This window comes from Manis javanica, chromosome 9, assembly GCF_040802235.1.
Source record: "Manis javanica isolate MJ-LG chromosome 9, MJ_LKY, whole genome shotgun sequence".
NCBI lineage: Eukaryota > Metazoa > Chordata > Mammalia > Pholidota > Manidae > Manis > Manis javanica.
The window spans coordinates 10,245,814-10,263,617 of NC_133164.1; the positions used below are offsets into that span (position 1 = coordinate 10,245,814).

At 37.8% G+C, this 17,804-nt stretch overlaps 1 protein-coding gene across 10 annotated transcripts in view; it reads right to left on the reverse strand.

Moving 5' to 3' along the window:
• The window catches only part of CLYBL (citramalyl-CoA lyase), a 269,007-nt gene that overhangs the window by 168,811 nt on the left and 82,392 nt on the right, over window positions 1-17,804 (reverse strand). For 8 of the 10 annotated variants that reach the window (XM_073212402.1, XM_037024910.2, XM_037024906.2 and 5 more), the window contains exons 2-3: window positions 7,863-8,125; window positions 6,697-6,803 (exon numbers count right to left, since the gene is read on the reverse strand). The exons of the other annotated variants lie outside the window; for them this stretch is intronic. In XM_073212402.1, the coding sequence (XP_073068503.1) occupies window positions 6,697-6,788 (92 nt within the window). In that variant the 5' untranslated portion in view covers window positions 6,789-6,803; window positions 7,863-8,125. The remainder of the gene's footprint in view (window positions 1-6,696; window positions 6,804-7,862; window positions 8,126-17,804) is intronic. 10 annotated transcript variants of the gene reach the window in all.

A 17,804-nucleotide genomic window follows, 5' to 3' on the forward strand; every position in this document is an offset into this window, starting at 1 on the left:
TAATTCACATCAAAACTAATCATAAAAGTTTCACTCTTAAAAAAAAAACTGAAGCAGAAATTCAAGCAAAGAATAATGGTGAGAATGCCTTTTTTCCCCTTAAAAATTGTCTCTATGTGAGAACAGGGCTCAGTGAACTCAGCCTGAAAGGGACAGATAGTAAATATTTCAGACTGTGTGAGCTGAGAGACAAACATGGAGATACTATACAGGCATTTTTATGACATGAAAGAATGCAAATGCCCACACATTTTTCAATGGCAAAATTCAAAAAATAAAATTGAGTACAATTTTTTGTTAATATAGTTCTACTCATGGTAAGAATGGCATTCTTTTTCTGGGTGGGGGGCAGGAAGGGGACTTCATTTTGCTTAATTGGAGTTCAAAGGTAATGTCCCCTATTGTCAAATCATTCATCTGGAAAGACCCTTCTCAGTTTGAGGCCTGTACAAAAACAGGTGCTGTGCGAGATTTGGCCTGTGGACTCTGGTTTAGAATATTTCTCTGAGGGTGTAGCCACGGACAAATTCATACACCCTGGGCCCACAGCTCACAGACACAAGACTGATGTCACAGGGAAGCACCCTGACCATGGTCATGGCCGCAGGGCACCCTGGTTAGGACTCAGGCCCTCAGCTCTCAGAACCAGTCCTGGCTGTGGTTCAGAGACTCAACAAGCAGAGAGTTTCCGGGTTCCTGGCTCTCCTGCTGTGGGACTCTCACTGTTTTTTCTATCACTTGTTAACCTGGGAGGTTTGAAGTCGCTAGACAAGACATCTATAAGTTTGTGCTAAACTACAGAAACATCAGTTTGGTGTGAATCACAGAAAGCACATTGTATTATCTTCTGTTTGTGTCATTTAAAAAAATCTCAGTTTCTCTCACTTTCTTTATTCCCCCTATCCTGACACAACAAATTTCTTTTTCAGTAAAGTTTTAACAGATCAGTTTTGTGTTCCTAAGCATATTCAGCATTTCATCCTCCTTTAAAATACAAAACCGAGAAACTCAGTCTTTTGTGGGCTCCCTGCTCCTTGTACAACCACAGGGGAGGGGTGGGGGAGGAGTTGGGGGAGAGGTGCACAGGAAGGTTATTTGCTCACAAAGTCCAGACAGTATTTGACTAAAAAGTGCAGAACAGGGGAGCAGGGTGGAAGAAATAAATCAGAAATCCACAAACAGAGGAGGGCTATTTTTCTTTAAAAGATTAAGGATTGTAGGTTTTCATGCTTACTCAGATGGAACAAGAAAAGATTTTAACTTCTTTGCCTCATTCAGTTTAGGTCCGAACAAAACAAAAGTTGAGCACATTCAAAACACCCATTTTAATTTTTTTCTTCCCTTTAAGATGGCGAGGCAACATCTACTGAAAGATTAGGGGTTACATTCCACTCGGTAATAATCACAGGGAAGAAAAGTCAAAAGCATGCCAGAAACAGAAAGGGAAACGGAACTAGGACAGCTTTTCCCCATCTTCCACTTGGACAGACAGTCTAGGTAAAACTTCCTTGCCACTGAGAATCAGATTCCAGTGCGAGCATCAAGCAGGACACACTGAATCTAGTTATTCAGAATGAATAGGAAAATGCACACAGCTATTGTATAGAAGTATCCAAGGGAGCATGAACTATTTATTTTGAGGGAAAAAACCATATTTCCAAATTAGTCCAACTTGCAGTTGATGGGCTGACGCCCATTTATCTATATCTGTAATGAACGCCTGCTCCTGATGACTAATAATCCCTTCAGGAAGTAGTTAAACACCACTGTGCTGTACCTTGGTAGTACACAGGAAAACCAGCAAGGGAAATAGGGAAATGAAGAAAGGGAGGAAGTTAAGGCAATAATTTTAACAATAAAGTGGAGTTTCAGGCTTTTGAATTACAACAGGGGTTTAGTTCAGCCTGAGCAGCCCTCCATGTCTACATGAACTAGTCTATTCATTTCCCTGGTACAGTCCCCAGTAATTAAAATTTCTTATTTTCTCTAACCATCCCTACTACATATTACATCATTGGAATTACAAGATCTTAAAAATTCATCTAGTTGGTGGGAATGTAAATTGGCTTAACTGCTGTGGAAGCAGTATGGAGGTTCCTCAAAAAACCTAAAAATAGAAATACCATTCAACCCGTAATTCTAGGAATTTACCCAAGGAAAACAAAAATCCCTGATTTGAAAAGATATATGCACCCCTGTGTTAATGGCTGCATTATTTACAATAGCCAAGATACAGAAGCAACTTAAGTTCCTATCCACAGGTGAATGGATAAAGAAGATGTGGTACAAGCACAGAGAAGACAAGCAATGACTCTATGGCATCGTACTATGCTGAGAGACAGTGACTGCAATGGTTGGGGGTGGCGAGCAGTGAGGACTTGATAATATGGGTGAATGTTGAAACCACAATGTTGCTCATGTAAAACCTTTATAAGATTGTATATCAATGATACATCAATTTAAAAAATGTGGTACATATACACAATGGAATATTATTCAGCCATTAAAAAAAGAAATCTTGCCATCGGCAACAACATGGGTGGATCTAGAGGGTATTATGCTCAGTGAAATAAGCCAGGTGGAGAAAGACAAATACCATATGAATTACTTATTTGTGGAATATAAAAACAAGGTAAAATGAACAAAACAGCAGCAAAGTTATTGACACTGAGAGGTGACTAGTGGTTACCATGGTGGAGGGGCTGGAATGGGTCAGTAGGGAGGACAAGAGGGATAAAGGGGCACAAAAATTCTCAACCATAATATAAGCTGGTTATGGGGATAGTAGTACAGCATGGAGAATAGAGTCAATGATTCTGTAACATCTTTCTATGTTGACAGACAGTAACCATACTAATGGGGATGAGGATTTAATAATATATGTAACTGTTGAATCACTGTGTTGTGTATTTGGAACAAATAAACAATTATATATTAACAATACTTCAATAAAACATTTTTAAAAATTTATCTAAATCTCTGATCACAATAAGGCAGAATAAGAGGTAATATTTGGGGTGGGAGGGAAACAGACAAAGAACCATGATTTTAGGGAGTTGTGATTTGAGGAAGTACTCTTTTTGCTGACTCTGGCACTGTATCTGGCATATAATAGACGTTAATTAAATATATAAATGAGTAAATACATTAATGTAAAGCCATATATCTTAAAATTAGCTTTATATAAATTTCTGTTCCTTAGTCATATGATAGTGATAGCAATTATTTGTAAATAATTTTTTAAATTAAAAGAGTAAGTACACTTATACTACTTCCATGCTAACTAATGTGCTTTTGTTAATCATTCAAATAAAAAACAGTGATATGGTAAGGACACTTTTAAGGAAGCTGATGTATTTTTTTTTAATTTTATTTTGTTATCATTAATCTACAATTACATGAAGAACATTATGTTTACTAGGCTCCTCCCTTCACCAAGTCCCCCCCACATGCCCCTTCACAGTGAAGCTGATGTATTTTTAAATATCTTTGGTTGAAGTATAAAGTTGTCTTGTTGGGACTAATGGGTAGGTTGAAGGTTATGAAAGATTCTTTACTGCAGCATTGTATTTTCATATTTCAGCTCTATTTTTAAGCTCTCTACATATTTATAACACCTAAGGTTTATGGATACATTCCCAGTGATCAAAGCTATAGTTTTATTTAAAACTAACTTAAAATAGCAAAATTACAAAACAGTGATTCATTATCATAATTCTCCTGTGGACATAGCCTAAGATACATGAGAAACCAATTTCTCTCTGAAAAGCAAAAAAAGAAAAAAACACCTTTAAAATACTGCCATATAATGCTGAAATCCTTAAAATAACTTGGTCTGGAAGATGTAAGAGTCTTCACAGAATGTATTGCTTACAGAAAAAAGGAAAAAGAAATAAAAGAGAAAGAAAAACAAATACATACCCTTAACAAAAACAAAGACTTAGCAGAACACACAGCAAAAATCCACAGCCTATGGTACTATTCATGCAAGTATACCTACCATTCCTATGTTTCAAAATATGTCATCCCACTGGCCTCCAACAGAGGGGCAAGTAAATGACAGTTCTCATTAAAGAACTGAAGTCCTGGCTCCTGAGATGTTGATATGAAACCTTTTTGGTGTGGAGTTTGTTACTCAGTTTACTTCTTAGTAAATGAAGAAGTTGCAAGTGCCAGCACAGGTTCTGTATCTCAGGAGATTTCTAGGTTCCCTCCCACACCATCCAGTATTGCCACTGTCCATGTTTTTACACATTCCACACATTAAACATGTCTCCTGCCAACATTCCCTCACCCCACAACCTCCATCTTTTCATACTTCTGAAACCAGCATGTGGCCTCCATCACTTATCACTGCCTAACCAAGAATGATGAGCCCTTGGAAAGATGGGCCCCACCAGCACTTCAGCCCCAGCCACCCTCTGGCCAGCAGCACATCTGGCAGCAACACTAATAACACAGCATTGGCAGGAGGGACGGTGGGGGGGCGGTGGCATTCCGGAGTCAGGACAGTCATACATGTGAAACACTCAAGTGCAGGCTGAAAGTGGTCAAGGATACTGTCCTCCTCTTTCTCTCTCCTTCCTACACTTTCTCAACAGAAGAAAATCATGCTTTTCTCATTAACAGAGAAAGAAAAACAACCTTTCAATGATTCTTGAGTGACTCACCAATGGGCCAATGGCCACCTGCACTTTCTTTGTCCCCTCTTGGGGAGAGGGGAGACATACTGACATATCTTCTGGCTTCTCTTTATCCTTCTCCCAGTTATGCACATTTCCAAAGCCCATCAGACTCTGAAGATACTCAGTCCCAAACAGACCCATGTGTCCAAAGGCACACATGTTATTGACCATACAAAACTATGCCTCAGAGAAACATTTAGTGTAAGTACCACCAACCACCATGCCCAGTATCTCTTCCTTAAGGATATGTGACACTCAAGCATATGGGAGTCCAATCTAAAATTCGGACACTGAAGAAAGGTTTAGTAACTGACCTGTAAATGTATGGACTTTTGGCTAAGATCATATAAATATTACCTCCATATAAATGGCTGAGTCCATTTGCTGGTCACCAACAATGTGTAAGGCACACCACAGCACGTGAAAACACCCTCTCCCATCTGGGGTTCACATTTTTAAAAGACAAGAAAGTTAGTCTGAATCATTCTTTCCAGTGCTACTTGTTTCCAGCCTGTGATGAGAGAGGATTTTTAACACAATCTTTCATTCTGATCTACAGGAAGAAGGCAACTGGATGGTCCTTGCTTTTATCATTTAACTAGTGTTAATAGTAAGGCCCTGTAGAACTTCCAGAATGTAATTCAGAAAGTATTCAGCATTCCAAAGCAGAACAACAACTTTCTTGGGTATCTGAAAAAAATGGCTGTATTTAAATTAAGTATAGAGAAGGACCCAATTTATACTGCTAGATTTTGTGGAATACTCATCACAAAACACGTTAAAAGCAGTATAATGGTATCTGTAATACTAATATCCTCTGTAAATAAAGCCCAAGAAGTATCATTTCCTGTGAGATCTACTCTATGGTAAAAGGACAATTTTCTTCAGATAGCATTTACTACATGTTGGCTATGGGAGGGAGAACTAGGTGTATTTTTAAGCTCAAATCTCTGAACTTGCCTGTGTTTCAGAGGAAAACTCTCATTTGCAGGTGGTCTACTTTTGCTACTTACTGGAGCCTAGATCTCACCTGAGGGAGGTTTAGGGGAAGCTGAAATGTGCTTGTGTTCATTCATTTCTTCCACTTGATTTGAGAAGATGAGGGGCCCAGTGGACATCAACCTCTGATTTTACAAGACTTTGTGCCCTGCCTGTTGAGACCTTTATCTGAAAAAGAACCTGCAACTTTGGATTCAATGTGCTGGCCACTTGATTTTGCTGAGGAACCACCATGCTGATTTTGTGTAAAAAACATTTGGAAGATTTCCACTGTAGGAAATATTTAAAATATTGCTATTCTTCTTCAAATAAGCAAATGAGGCTGGTATTCCCTAGACCTAAAACATCTTTAAGATATTTCCCACAGGATGAGGTTCTGAACACACAACCTCAACCCCCTTTTTGGTGGCACAGAGAAAGTAATGACCAGGTAACTTCCCTGGCCCTCGGCGTGCATGATGGGAAGAGGAATATAAACAGGGAATGCCCTATAGATACCCATTTCTTGGGAATCAGGGAATGGGCAGTGGAGGAACTGTCACGAGCCAAGCCTTGTGCTGGCTTCTTTACCACCTTCAGAGAACAGAATTCTCACTCCAAGCCTGGAGCTGGTGGCTCCTTCCTTTTCAGGTGAGGAAAACTGCCTCTCTCCTTTCCATGATACCACTCAGCTTCCATGGCTTTCTCCAGTTTCAAATCTGGAAAAAAGCCAGCAATCACACCATTTCAGTTAGCATTCTAAGAACTATGGTCAGGGCTGAGTAATCCATCATGGACATGCTTCAGGGAGAACATGTTTACCCCTATAAAGAGTTAAAGCTGATTGTCAAAAACTAGGATACTGAAGATTTTTCACTTATATTTACAAGGATCATTGTATCTAAATGGCTGTATTTAAATTAAGTATTGAGAAGGACCCAATTTATACTGATAGGTTTTGTGGAATTCTCAAAACAAAACACGTTAAAAGCAGTATAATGGTATTTGTAATACTAATATCCTCTGTACTTACAGTGACAAGTATAACAATAGTGTTATAATTCTATGAGCCTGGCAAAAAGTGGGAGTTTCATAATATAATATTTGATGAATGAACAAGTTCATCTTTGGGTCTTTAATCTGGGAACAAAAACAAAAAAGAATCAATGAGAAATCTAATATCTTACTCATTTTTTTAAATTAAGGTATCATTGATATATAATCTTATGAAGGTTTCACATGAGCAACGTTGCGGTTACTACATTCACCCATATTATCAAGCCCTCTTACTCATTTTTAAACAGTAATTTTAAAAACCTTTATGATTGGTTCTTAAGTCTTCATCAGGATAGTAATTATCACAAGACACACCCTAAAATTAACTCTAAGCCTTGCCTTAATTTGTTTCCATAAACAATCTGATGTATAAATTCATGAAAATAAACCCAACTACTCCACTTTGAACTGGAAAATGCTCCAACTGAAAAGACGAGATTCTGTGTATCCATATCCAAAACAATCTTAAGTAGGGACTATTAACCTATTGGCTTCATGCGCATGTGCAGCAGCTGAATTAACAAAGCAACAGCCCTAAGAACTGAGCCAGGGTATCCAGAGAGTAAACTACCAGAGAAAGGGGATTTACACACCACCACAATGCCACCCTGCAAGCTGTCCCAGTCCACCAGAACCCAAACCCAACTTTCAATGGCACCTAAAAATAAAGATACCTAACAGACCTTCCACTTGCAATAAAGTAAACATCATATACCTGCCTAAAATCAGCTTGTAAACTACAAGTATGCAACTGAGATTTTTAACTAAGGGCTTTAAATATATCCTAACCTGATTCCAGATCAAAACTACCAAGAGTTAACATTCACTACTGGGTTTCTACAGCATAGTTCTAAAATGTCCATTCATATCTCTGATGGCTTCTCAACAAAGTTGTAAATAAAAGAAAACAAATGACAGCAGAATCCAGTTTCCTACCTGATCCTGGCCATAACGGGGCCAATCTCCAGCTCTCCCTCAGCAGCCCCTGTGAAAGCACACATTGGTAGCCATCACTTGTCCTTTCCTTGCTTTTGTTTCATTTGAGAGCCTTCCTGAAATTTACCCAAGCTGTGCATTTCTGAGTAAGAGGCAGATTCAGAACCTTTAAAAAAGTTAACTACAGTAAATCACCATCTTACTTACTGTTATGTCTTTCCTTCTTTCTCACCAAGATTTTCTCTGCCACCAACCTGAGAGTGGGCTCTTCTGTAGGCAAAGATCTCAGATAACAGTCATGTTTAAAGACCAGCTCTGCTTGTCAAAGATTAGAGCGCTGTCTGCAGCATACACTCCTCTTCACCATAGCCAAGTAGGCCCGATAAATGCTAATACCCAGCATGACGCATCAAGAACTTTAAGCCTCAGCAATGGCTAAGCAGAAAGTATCACAAATTTACTGAAATTATCTGTGGCACAAAAGGAAAGAGAAGGAATTAATCAAAGTCTCTCTCTTAATGCAGTGCTTGATTGAACGACCCCAATCCCTTTTTAAATAGGATACTGGTGGCAAGTGACCCTGATGGCATGCCCCAGTGAGATACACAAGGAACACTTGTTCCATTTTTCCTTTATGACCTCATTAGGGAGGATTTTGAAGATTTTTCCTGAATATGAGAACAAAGTATCTTAAGACACCCCCAGCTTTTTATGTTGTTAGTCTTTTACTGCTGGGACAGCCTTTGGGTCCGTGTTTGTAAGTAGGTACACTCATGCTCACACTCATCTCCTCCCACAAACAACAGTCAAGCAAGGTGATCCGGACAAAAAGAGTCACAGCTGGATACCTCTAAATGCAGAGATATAGTAGTTTCCAACAGTGGAAAGTTTTGCCAAGATCAACTCGGAATCCATTCTGTTTCTCATCCTCTCTGAGTTGTAGCTGCCATTAATTAGCTCTGGCGGCTGTTTGGAGGCTTTTATGGAGGGAGGGTGCAGACTGCCAAATCTGCTAGTGTGAAAATACTCCACCGCCAGGAACGTTTTTCTCTAAGTGTTTGTTGATTCCACGCTTCGATTTAATATGGAAGATTATATTTTACAATTAGAAACAAACAAACAGATTTATAACCAAAGACGTGAAAGGCAAACAGGGAAAAGGCAAGCCAAGGACTGAGCCTAAATGTAGTATTTTTATTGACTTCTTAGAAACCAAATAACCTGGCATATTAGTGTGTGCATTCTGCAACAGACATTCAGCCCTATTGTACTACTTAGAAGAGAAGAAAAAGAAACCCTACTGTTTGAAACCCAGCGGAACATCCCCACAACAGGGCACAACTGTTCCCTCATGCATGAATGGGAAGGAGATGAAAGAAAAGATGGACTTCTGAGGTACAGCAAAAAACAAAGACAACAAAAGTGCTGATCATGAGGGAATGACACAACTCATTGCAGCAAAAAGGATGAGAGAAAGGCGCTCAGACAATGGTGAGGACAGCTAAGTGACACATAGGAGAACTGAAAAACCTACAGAAGTGTCTTTTCTCTCCACCCTTGATGAAAAACAATTAAATGTTGGTACATCTGTCATAAAAAAGATCACTGAAACCTGTTACCATCATTATATGTGGTAAACTTAACTACTCAAACTGTAACTCTTCAATTAAACACTGCCATGTCTGTTTCTTCCCCTTGCTAAAAGGAGAAGTTTTAATTTTTGTAACACTTTATAACATCTGAATGTGTTGTAACAAATTAGAAAGGCTGAGGGGTACTGAAAATGTGTGTGCACATGTATGGGGACGTGGATGTACAAGCTTAAAATACTATGTAAAAGATGGTTCAGGAAATTTGTAATATAAACTCAGCTTTTGTTTATAAAATATTTTCTTCTTGACTCACATTATAATTATAGAGATATTCACTCTAAATTTTGGATTCATTTTCATATAGTAGCGCTCCAAACATTTTGGCTTTAAGTTTCTTTGCTCTGAAACCACACTACCAAGAAGACATTGTTTGTAAACACTTAATATGAATGAAAAAAGTGCATGATTTAATACTACTTTTAGGTAAATGCGGTTATTTGTACGTGATGGGAATAATTACATTTTGATGTTTCTGTTTTTTCTTAAATAGAGGCACACCTGTCCACACTTCACTAATGTTGAGCCCTGCTAATGAAGTGTTCAGTGAGAAAATCCCATCAACTAAATATATTTTAAAAAACACCATTTGAAATCCCCACTAGATGTTTATTGCTCCAGAAGTCCACCAGCCTGGGAAAGTCACACTGTTTTAAAGTGAGCTCCGAGTATTATTCTTTGCTTGATAACATGCAGCCCCTCACAAAACCAAAAAAGCAGTTATTGACCCTGTCAGAACGCCTGATTAATGAATAAACGCTGTAATTTATTAGCAGAGAAGTGTGAATTAAAACAGGGCACAGCATCAATAACCAGCTTTTAACAAAGGTGGTTGACGTAAAATGTAAAATAAGAGCTCACAGCTATATCTCATCAAAGGCACACTTTTCTTAAAACGGGAGAGGGGGAAATAGGCAGGACCAATGTCTTGTTCTATATAATTCTTTAATATTTCCCCATGGTAAGGATGCTCTGTAGAGCCACCAGCAAAGAGAACAGGAACTCATTCCTCAGTCTACTTTCAGACATCAAGGAGCAGTCCCATTGTTCCAGGACTTAAAGAAAAAGCATGTAAGAAGTCCTATTCTCTCTACATTTTGTTTCCTGGGAATGCTCTTCACTTATGTCCTCATAGAAAAGTAAATTCTGCTTGCTCCAGTGCCCCTACAGAAGGCAGTGTTATTCTCTGGGACTTTGCTTCCATCTGCTTTTGGAGGTGAAATATTTTCATTCACTCATTCATTATTTTAGTCAGTCAGTCAGTCAGTCAGTCAGTCAGTCAGTCAGTCAATCATCCAGCATCTAGTATGGACCAGTTACTCTTCTGGGCTAAGAAGTACAAAGATGAATCAAGTTTATGGCAGGCTGAGTCAATGTAGACCACACATCTGCTTAAAATACACAGACAAATTAGATAATCTAAAGCAAAAAAAAGTTTCATGTATAGTGCTGTAAAGAAAAAGGAAAGGGATATCTTCAAGTGCTGAAACAACACAAGAACTCCTGGAGTTGATGCTGTGTTCAAAGAGGGGTAGGTTTCAGCCCCAGAACAAGGACTAGGGGCTGGAGTGTCAACACCCACCTGGGACAGAAGACACCAACTTGGGCTTGGGCAAGGTAAGGGAACTGGGCAAAACTGGACACCTTAAGAAGCTTTCTAATCCACAGAGAACTAGATGCACTATGCCCACCAGAGCAACAGCAAAGTACCTTGAGGACTCACTTGGGCTTTCTGAAAAGAAATAAACACTTGTGTATCAGTCATCAAAACCCTGTCCTATGCTAAGAGCAAGTGCAAGCATTTAGTTTATTTATCACTGGGATGGGTTGAAAGTAACATTAGAGAAATTAAAATTAAAAACTTGAGTTCAAGACCAACAATTCCTTGGATTACAGAAAAAAAATGCAAAGCAGTGCTGTAAGAATCTACAATCCAAGGGCACATGGACTCCCAGAGGCAAAAACAACCCCTGCTGAAGATGAGCTCATAGTAAGAGTCCCAACCATGTGAGGAAATAAAATACCAAGCAGGAGGGTAAGCAAGTACAATGTAAGGGTGAACAGGTACTTGGGGACTAACTAAATAAGTGTAAACCTAAGTGGAATCTGAAATATATACATTAGAAATTATTAAAGTGATACAAGAAGGAATAGTACCATTGAAAGAATAAGATAGTACTGAAAACAAAATTAATTTGAAAGAGAATTACATTTTTAAAGGGAAAAAATATAGTCATGAAATTAATAAGTCAAACAGCAGATTAGACATAGCTAATAAAAGCAAATACACAGCATGGTACATAAAAATAGTAAAATAAGGTGGTGAAAATAAATTTATTTACATTAGTAATCACAAGAGTGAACAGATTAAATATCCCTGTTAAAAGACAGAGAATAAATGTAAAGAAAAACAAAATGATTCTATTACATACTGTTTGATTCATAAGAGATACACCTAAAATATAAGGACACAGATTGAAATTAAAAAATAATATGATAATAAAGATACAGTCAGGTCATACTGCCTGTTTTGGTCATGATCTACTTGACATAGACTAGGTTCTAAACAGACACTGCTGAATGAATGACTGAATTAATTAATGTAAATATCAAATGACAGAAATTTAGATAAAAGACATCCTTATAGATAAAGACCATTATCCAATGATAAAAACACACTTAATCACAAAGAAATATTCCTCAAAGTGTAGACATCTGAAATAAATGCAGAAACTATCAGAATTATAGAAGTAATTGACAAATTCACAGCCAGAGGCATAAATCGATAGGTCTAAAAGACAAAAATTTAGTAAGAATACAGAAGATTTGAACAGCATGCTGTTCCGGACTAGCTAACAGACAATGATTTCTTTATTAATAAATTGAGAATACACATTCTTTTAATACACACCCAGCATTTATAAAACATGACTCTTTACAAGTGCAGAAAGAAGTCTCAGAAAATACTAATCAATTTGTACAAACTGAATTCTCAGACTGACCACAATGCAGTGAAGTCAGAAGTCAATGATTATGAAAACTTAAATACTTTTAAATAATTCACTAGTCAATATATAATTAAAAGGAAATATTTAAAATATGGTAAAAAACATTACATGGCTATATCTGTGATTCACACTTAAGGTAATTCTTAGGGAAAAAATTTGTAAATTTAAGTGCATGTTAAAAAAGAAAGTAAAATATTAGTAAGATAGGTTTTCTATTCAGGAGTTAAAAAAAAAAAAAAGCAAATGACTTAATTCAAGAAGAGTAGAAATAATAATAACAGTAAGAGTACAAATTCCTGAACTAGTTGTCCCAAGATAAGGAAGATCATCAGAATAAAAAACAGATATTTTGAAAAGATAAATAAAATAGATAAACCTCTGGCAAGGTCAAGAAAAAGAAAGCAAAAATAACATTAGGAATGAAAAAGAAACTTCAACAAAACATGTAGATGAGAGTAAAACTAATAACAGTGTGCTGTGGCAATAAACTTGAAAACAGATGATGTGAACAATTTTTTAGATAAATGTAAGCAAACAAAAGTGATTCAATAAGAACTAGGAAACTGAAGAGATTATATTATTAAACATATTGGATTAGTAGTCAGCACACACATACATACACAGATAATGTCTAACAACTTTAAACAAACCTTCAAGAAACAGAAAATCCATCTTACACAAACTGTTCCAAAGACAGGTAAGTTCCTTATAATTCTTCCCAATGTATTTGAAAAAAGTATAAAAGCCAAGAAGGCGAATAAGAGAAAAGAAAATTATACACCAGTCTCATTCATAAGAATAAATGCAAAATTACTGAATTTTGGCAAACCAAATCCAGAAAACAGAAAATTGTTTTATACCAATAATACAAGGATGATTTAACATTGAAAGTATATAGTTCACTAACAGATTAGAGAAGTGTTTTGAATATCTCAAGAGATGTAAGAAAAGCATTTATCAAATTCAATCTAAAAAAGTTTGTGCATTAAAGGCAACATTCACACAGTAAAAAGGCAACCCACAAAATGAGAGAAAATACTTGCAAATCATGGATCTGATAAGAGATTAAAATCCAGAAAAAAATATATATATATATCTCCTAAAATCCAACAGAAATAAAACAACCTAATTCTAAAATGGTCAAAAGAATAGACATTTCTCCAAAGTAAACACAGAAATGGTAATAAGCATATGAAAAGATGCTCAACATCACTGATGGTTAGGGAAATGCAAATCAAAACCACAATGAAATACCACTTTATACCCACTAGGCTGGTTCAAAAAATTAGAAAACAAGAAGTGTTGACAAGGATGTTGAGAAACTGGAAAACTGTGCACTGTTGGTGGGTATGTAAAATGATATAGCCACTATAGAAAATTAAACATAGAATTACCATACGATGTAGCAAGTCCACTTCTGGGTATATGCTCAAAAGCACTGAAAGCAGGGTCTTGAAGCAATATTTGTATGCCCATGTTTATAGCAGCATTATCACAGTAGCTAAATTGTGGAAACAAACCACATGTCTATCACGGATGAATGGATAAGCAAAATGTAGCATGGAATATTATGATTGAATATTGCAATAGAATATTATTCAGCTTAAAAAGGAAGGAAATTCTGTCACCCGCTACAACATGGGTGAACCTTAAGGACATTATGGTAAGTGAAATAAGCCAGTCACAAAATGACATATAGTGTCTGATTCCACTTATATGAGATACTCAGAGAATGTAAAATCATAAAGACAGAAAGTAGAATGGTGATTTCCAGGGGCTGGGAAAGGGGGAATAGAGAGTTACTGTTATGGGCATGGAATTTTAGTTTGGGAAGATGAAAAGTTCTGGAGGTGATGATGGTTGTGTAAAATTATGAATGTATTTAATACCATTGAACTGTACATGAAAAAAACAAAATGGTAAATTTTGTTATGTGTATTTTTCACAATAAAATTTTAAAAAATTAAGTCAATAATCATTCATAATTTTAAAAAATCAAATAGAAGTTCATAAAGTTGGCTAGGTACTAGCTCAAAATACTAAAATCAAAAGCAGAAACATAACAGATCAATATGTATTTATCTCTACACCCTTTCAAAAACCCACATTAAAGGGGGATGAGTATCAATCTACAGGAACACATATAATGGAAGAAACCCCTTTTAAGAGATGGCACAAATTTGGAAAATTTGTAAAGTGAATCAACAGGTGAAAAATCAACTACTAATTGACAGCACTGGTGTCAAAAAGGAGTGTCAGGCCAAAAAGAATCAAGCTTCTTTCCACAAGAGAACTCTAGAAAAGTTTAGAAACTAATGTTCCTGGTGCCTCTGAAGGCAGGGTTGTGGGTCTGAACAAAAGGACTGTTTGAAAATCTGTATAAAGAGCACTACGGCCCTTCCCCTGCTAACTGCCCCATCCCGAAAGGGCAAAGGAAGTAACTCTTTCTGGAGAAACTAACTGAAAACATCTTCCAACTTGTGGATCAAACACAACAATGAGGAGGGGTTAGTCAAGGAGGTGAAAATCAGGACCAGGTGAAAATCAGCATGTGGAATGGGGAGGATCCCCCAGACCCTCCTCCTTGGCTTCCAGAATGCTGGCAGCCAGGTTTTATCCTCAGGAGCCAGAGGTTGGAGGATTCTTCCTGGGAAACAGAGGCCCTAAAGACACTGATATTTGGCAACCCTTGGTAAAGGTGTTAGGTCCCCATCTGGTGTGGTCCATTGATTAGCATGCACAAAGAACTGTACACCAATTTTTAAGTTCCTCATTCTTAAATATGGATAACTCCTAAATTCCAATAACAAAAATCATGATGAAAGGCACCACATGAAAGATAAAGACTGAAACAACCAGGCAGAACACTAAAGAGAGAAACTCTGAATCTTTCATTATTTCATAGAAATTTAAATCAACATAAATCAAGCAGCATTCCCATACACCAGCAACAGTCATATACAGGTTTTAACAAAAAAGACAGAAGTCTTGCTCTCATGGCATTAAAATGTTAGTGAGATTGGCAGACATGCAAAGAGATAAATCACAACACAACCTGGTAAGTGCTAAAACCAAGCCATTATTTAGACCCAAAATTAGGAAGATGTTTTTGAGAAACCTAATGAAGTCAGTTTGGTATATACAAAATTTGAAGAGCCGTACAAATATCCAGGTTGAAATAAGATTCTGGGATCATAAGTGGAAAGAATGTTATCATTGAGGGAAATGACTCAGAAGGAGAAAAAGACACCCTGGGCAGAATCAGGATTTCAGGATCCAAGGAGGGATGAACCGTCCTTTCAGGAAACTGAGAAGGAAGGTTTAGACAGAAGGATGAAAATCCAGGGAAGTCAGCCTTCCCATTACACAGGAGAGGGAAGAGTTCAGAGAAGCAGAGCACGACCTACATAACTGGGAGCTAAAGTCAACTAGTAGGAGGATTGAAATGGGGCCCTGGACCACCATCCAAAAAGACAAGAAATAACAAGTGTTGGAGAGGATGTGGAAAAATGGGAACCCTTCTGCACTGCTGGTGGAATGCCAATTGATGCAGCCACTGCGGAAAGCAGTATGAAGGTCCCTCAAAAAAACTAAAAATATGAGTACCATTCCACTTCTAGGAATTTACCAGAAGAAAACAAAATCCCTGATTCAAAAAGATATACACACCCTTACATTTATTGCTGCATTACATATAATAATCAAGATATGGAAGCAACCTAAGCGTCCATCAGTAGATGAATGGATAAAGAAGATGTGGTACATATACACAATGGAATATTATTCAGCCATAAAAAGAAAAGAAATCCTTTCATTTGCAACAATATGGATGGATCTAGAGGGTATTATGCTCAGTGAAATAAGCCAGGCAGAGAAAGACCGCTACCATATGACTGCACTTATTTGTGGAATAAAGCCAAACAGAACAAACAGAACAGCAGTAGACCTATAGACACTGAGAAGGTAACATGGTTACCATCAGGGAGGGATTGGGGTGCATGGGCTGAGGGGAAAAATGGGCACAAAAATTCTCAACCATAATGTAGGTTGGTCACAGGGATAGCAGTACACATGGAGAACATAGCCAATGATTCTGTAACATCTTCCTATGTTGACAGAAGCTGTACTACTGGGGCTGAGGATTTAATAACATGGGTAACTGCTGAACCACTGTATATCAGTAAAAAAAAAGGGGGGGGCCTGGAGTTAGCAATTCTGAAGGCATTTGAGACCCTAAGGGACAGTTTCAGAGTTACAGGGGATGAATATGTTCTAATGGACTGAGGATTCAACATGACTTAGTGGGATATAGGGAAGGTAGATTACAGACCACTCTTCAAGAAGTTAGAGATCAAGAGAAGTTGGGAGATGTGTCAATGGCTTGAAGATGTGCACGTAAAGGAGAGTTTCTGTTTTACTTCATCTTTGACAGAGATACGTGTAGAATGTCCTTATAGGCTGCGGGGATGAATTCTACAAAGAAGCAAGGAGGAAAACACCAGCTGAGAGAGGGGACGAATTGGTGTATCAAGATTCTCCAAGAAGGAAGAAATGGGGAGGAGGCAAACCTGGAGAGGAAGAATGACTCCTCATGTGAGAAACGGGGGCAGGAGGATGGTTCCTTTCCAAGTGCAGGGGTCCAAGACTGTGAGAGGTGTGATGCTTGAGTCAAGGCCTGCACCTTAAAGAACAGGATATTTAAATGAGAGAGAATTAGAGACAAACCATGAAGAAGCTTGATGATTATGGAGATGGATGATCACTGAATCCCCAGTGGCACAGAAACTAGTTGGGAGCTACCGTGATTACACAGATGGGAAGAGGAAGGTCAAAAGGGTGGGGGCAGCAGCAGGGAGACAAGGGCTGGAGGTGGTGAGTTCAGAGGTCACTATAAAGCACATGGAAGAACTGCATAGTTAAAGGGCAAATAAAAGGACTCAGCAAACTGAAGGGGTTTGGAGAAATAACATCCCTGGAAAAATAACGCCATCTTTCACCTCTTTCCCCTGCCCAGATTAAAAACTCACAAAATTCCCTCATATCCTATGTTGACTTCAGAAGTCTCAATGACAAAGATCACTGACGAAATGCTGTGCAATATAAATAATAACAGCTTTATTATTCCCCCAGCTCCACTGGGGCAGAGAAAAGGAGCAGACGGTACCCAGGAAGAACAAATGTTAGTGCTGCCCAGTCCAGAATGCAACCCAGCCACACTACTCTGGGCCTCTGGAGGAAAAGGAGAAAAACACTGTCCAATCTCAAATTTCTTTAAAAACAAACAAAGAAAAACCCAAGCCACCAATTTAAAGACAGGAAAGAGTGCAGTCAGCTACTGAAATGTAGTAAGAGGGCTCTCTTCTCAACCAGATCTTTCATATTGCTTCATTTCAGACAGTGACTCATCTGCATTTCCTTTTTATTTAAAGAATTCACATAAAAGTCTATAAAATAAACTCCCACCTCTCATAAAGAGTTTGAGAGAAGGGAGG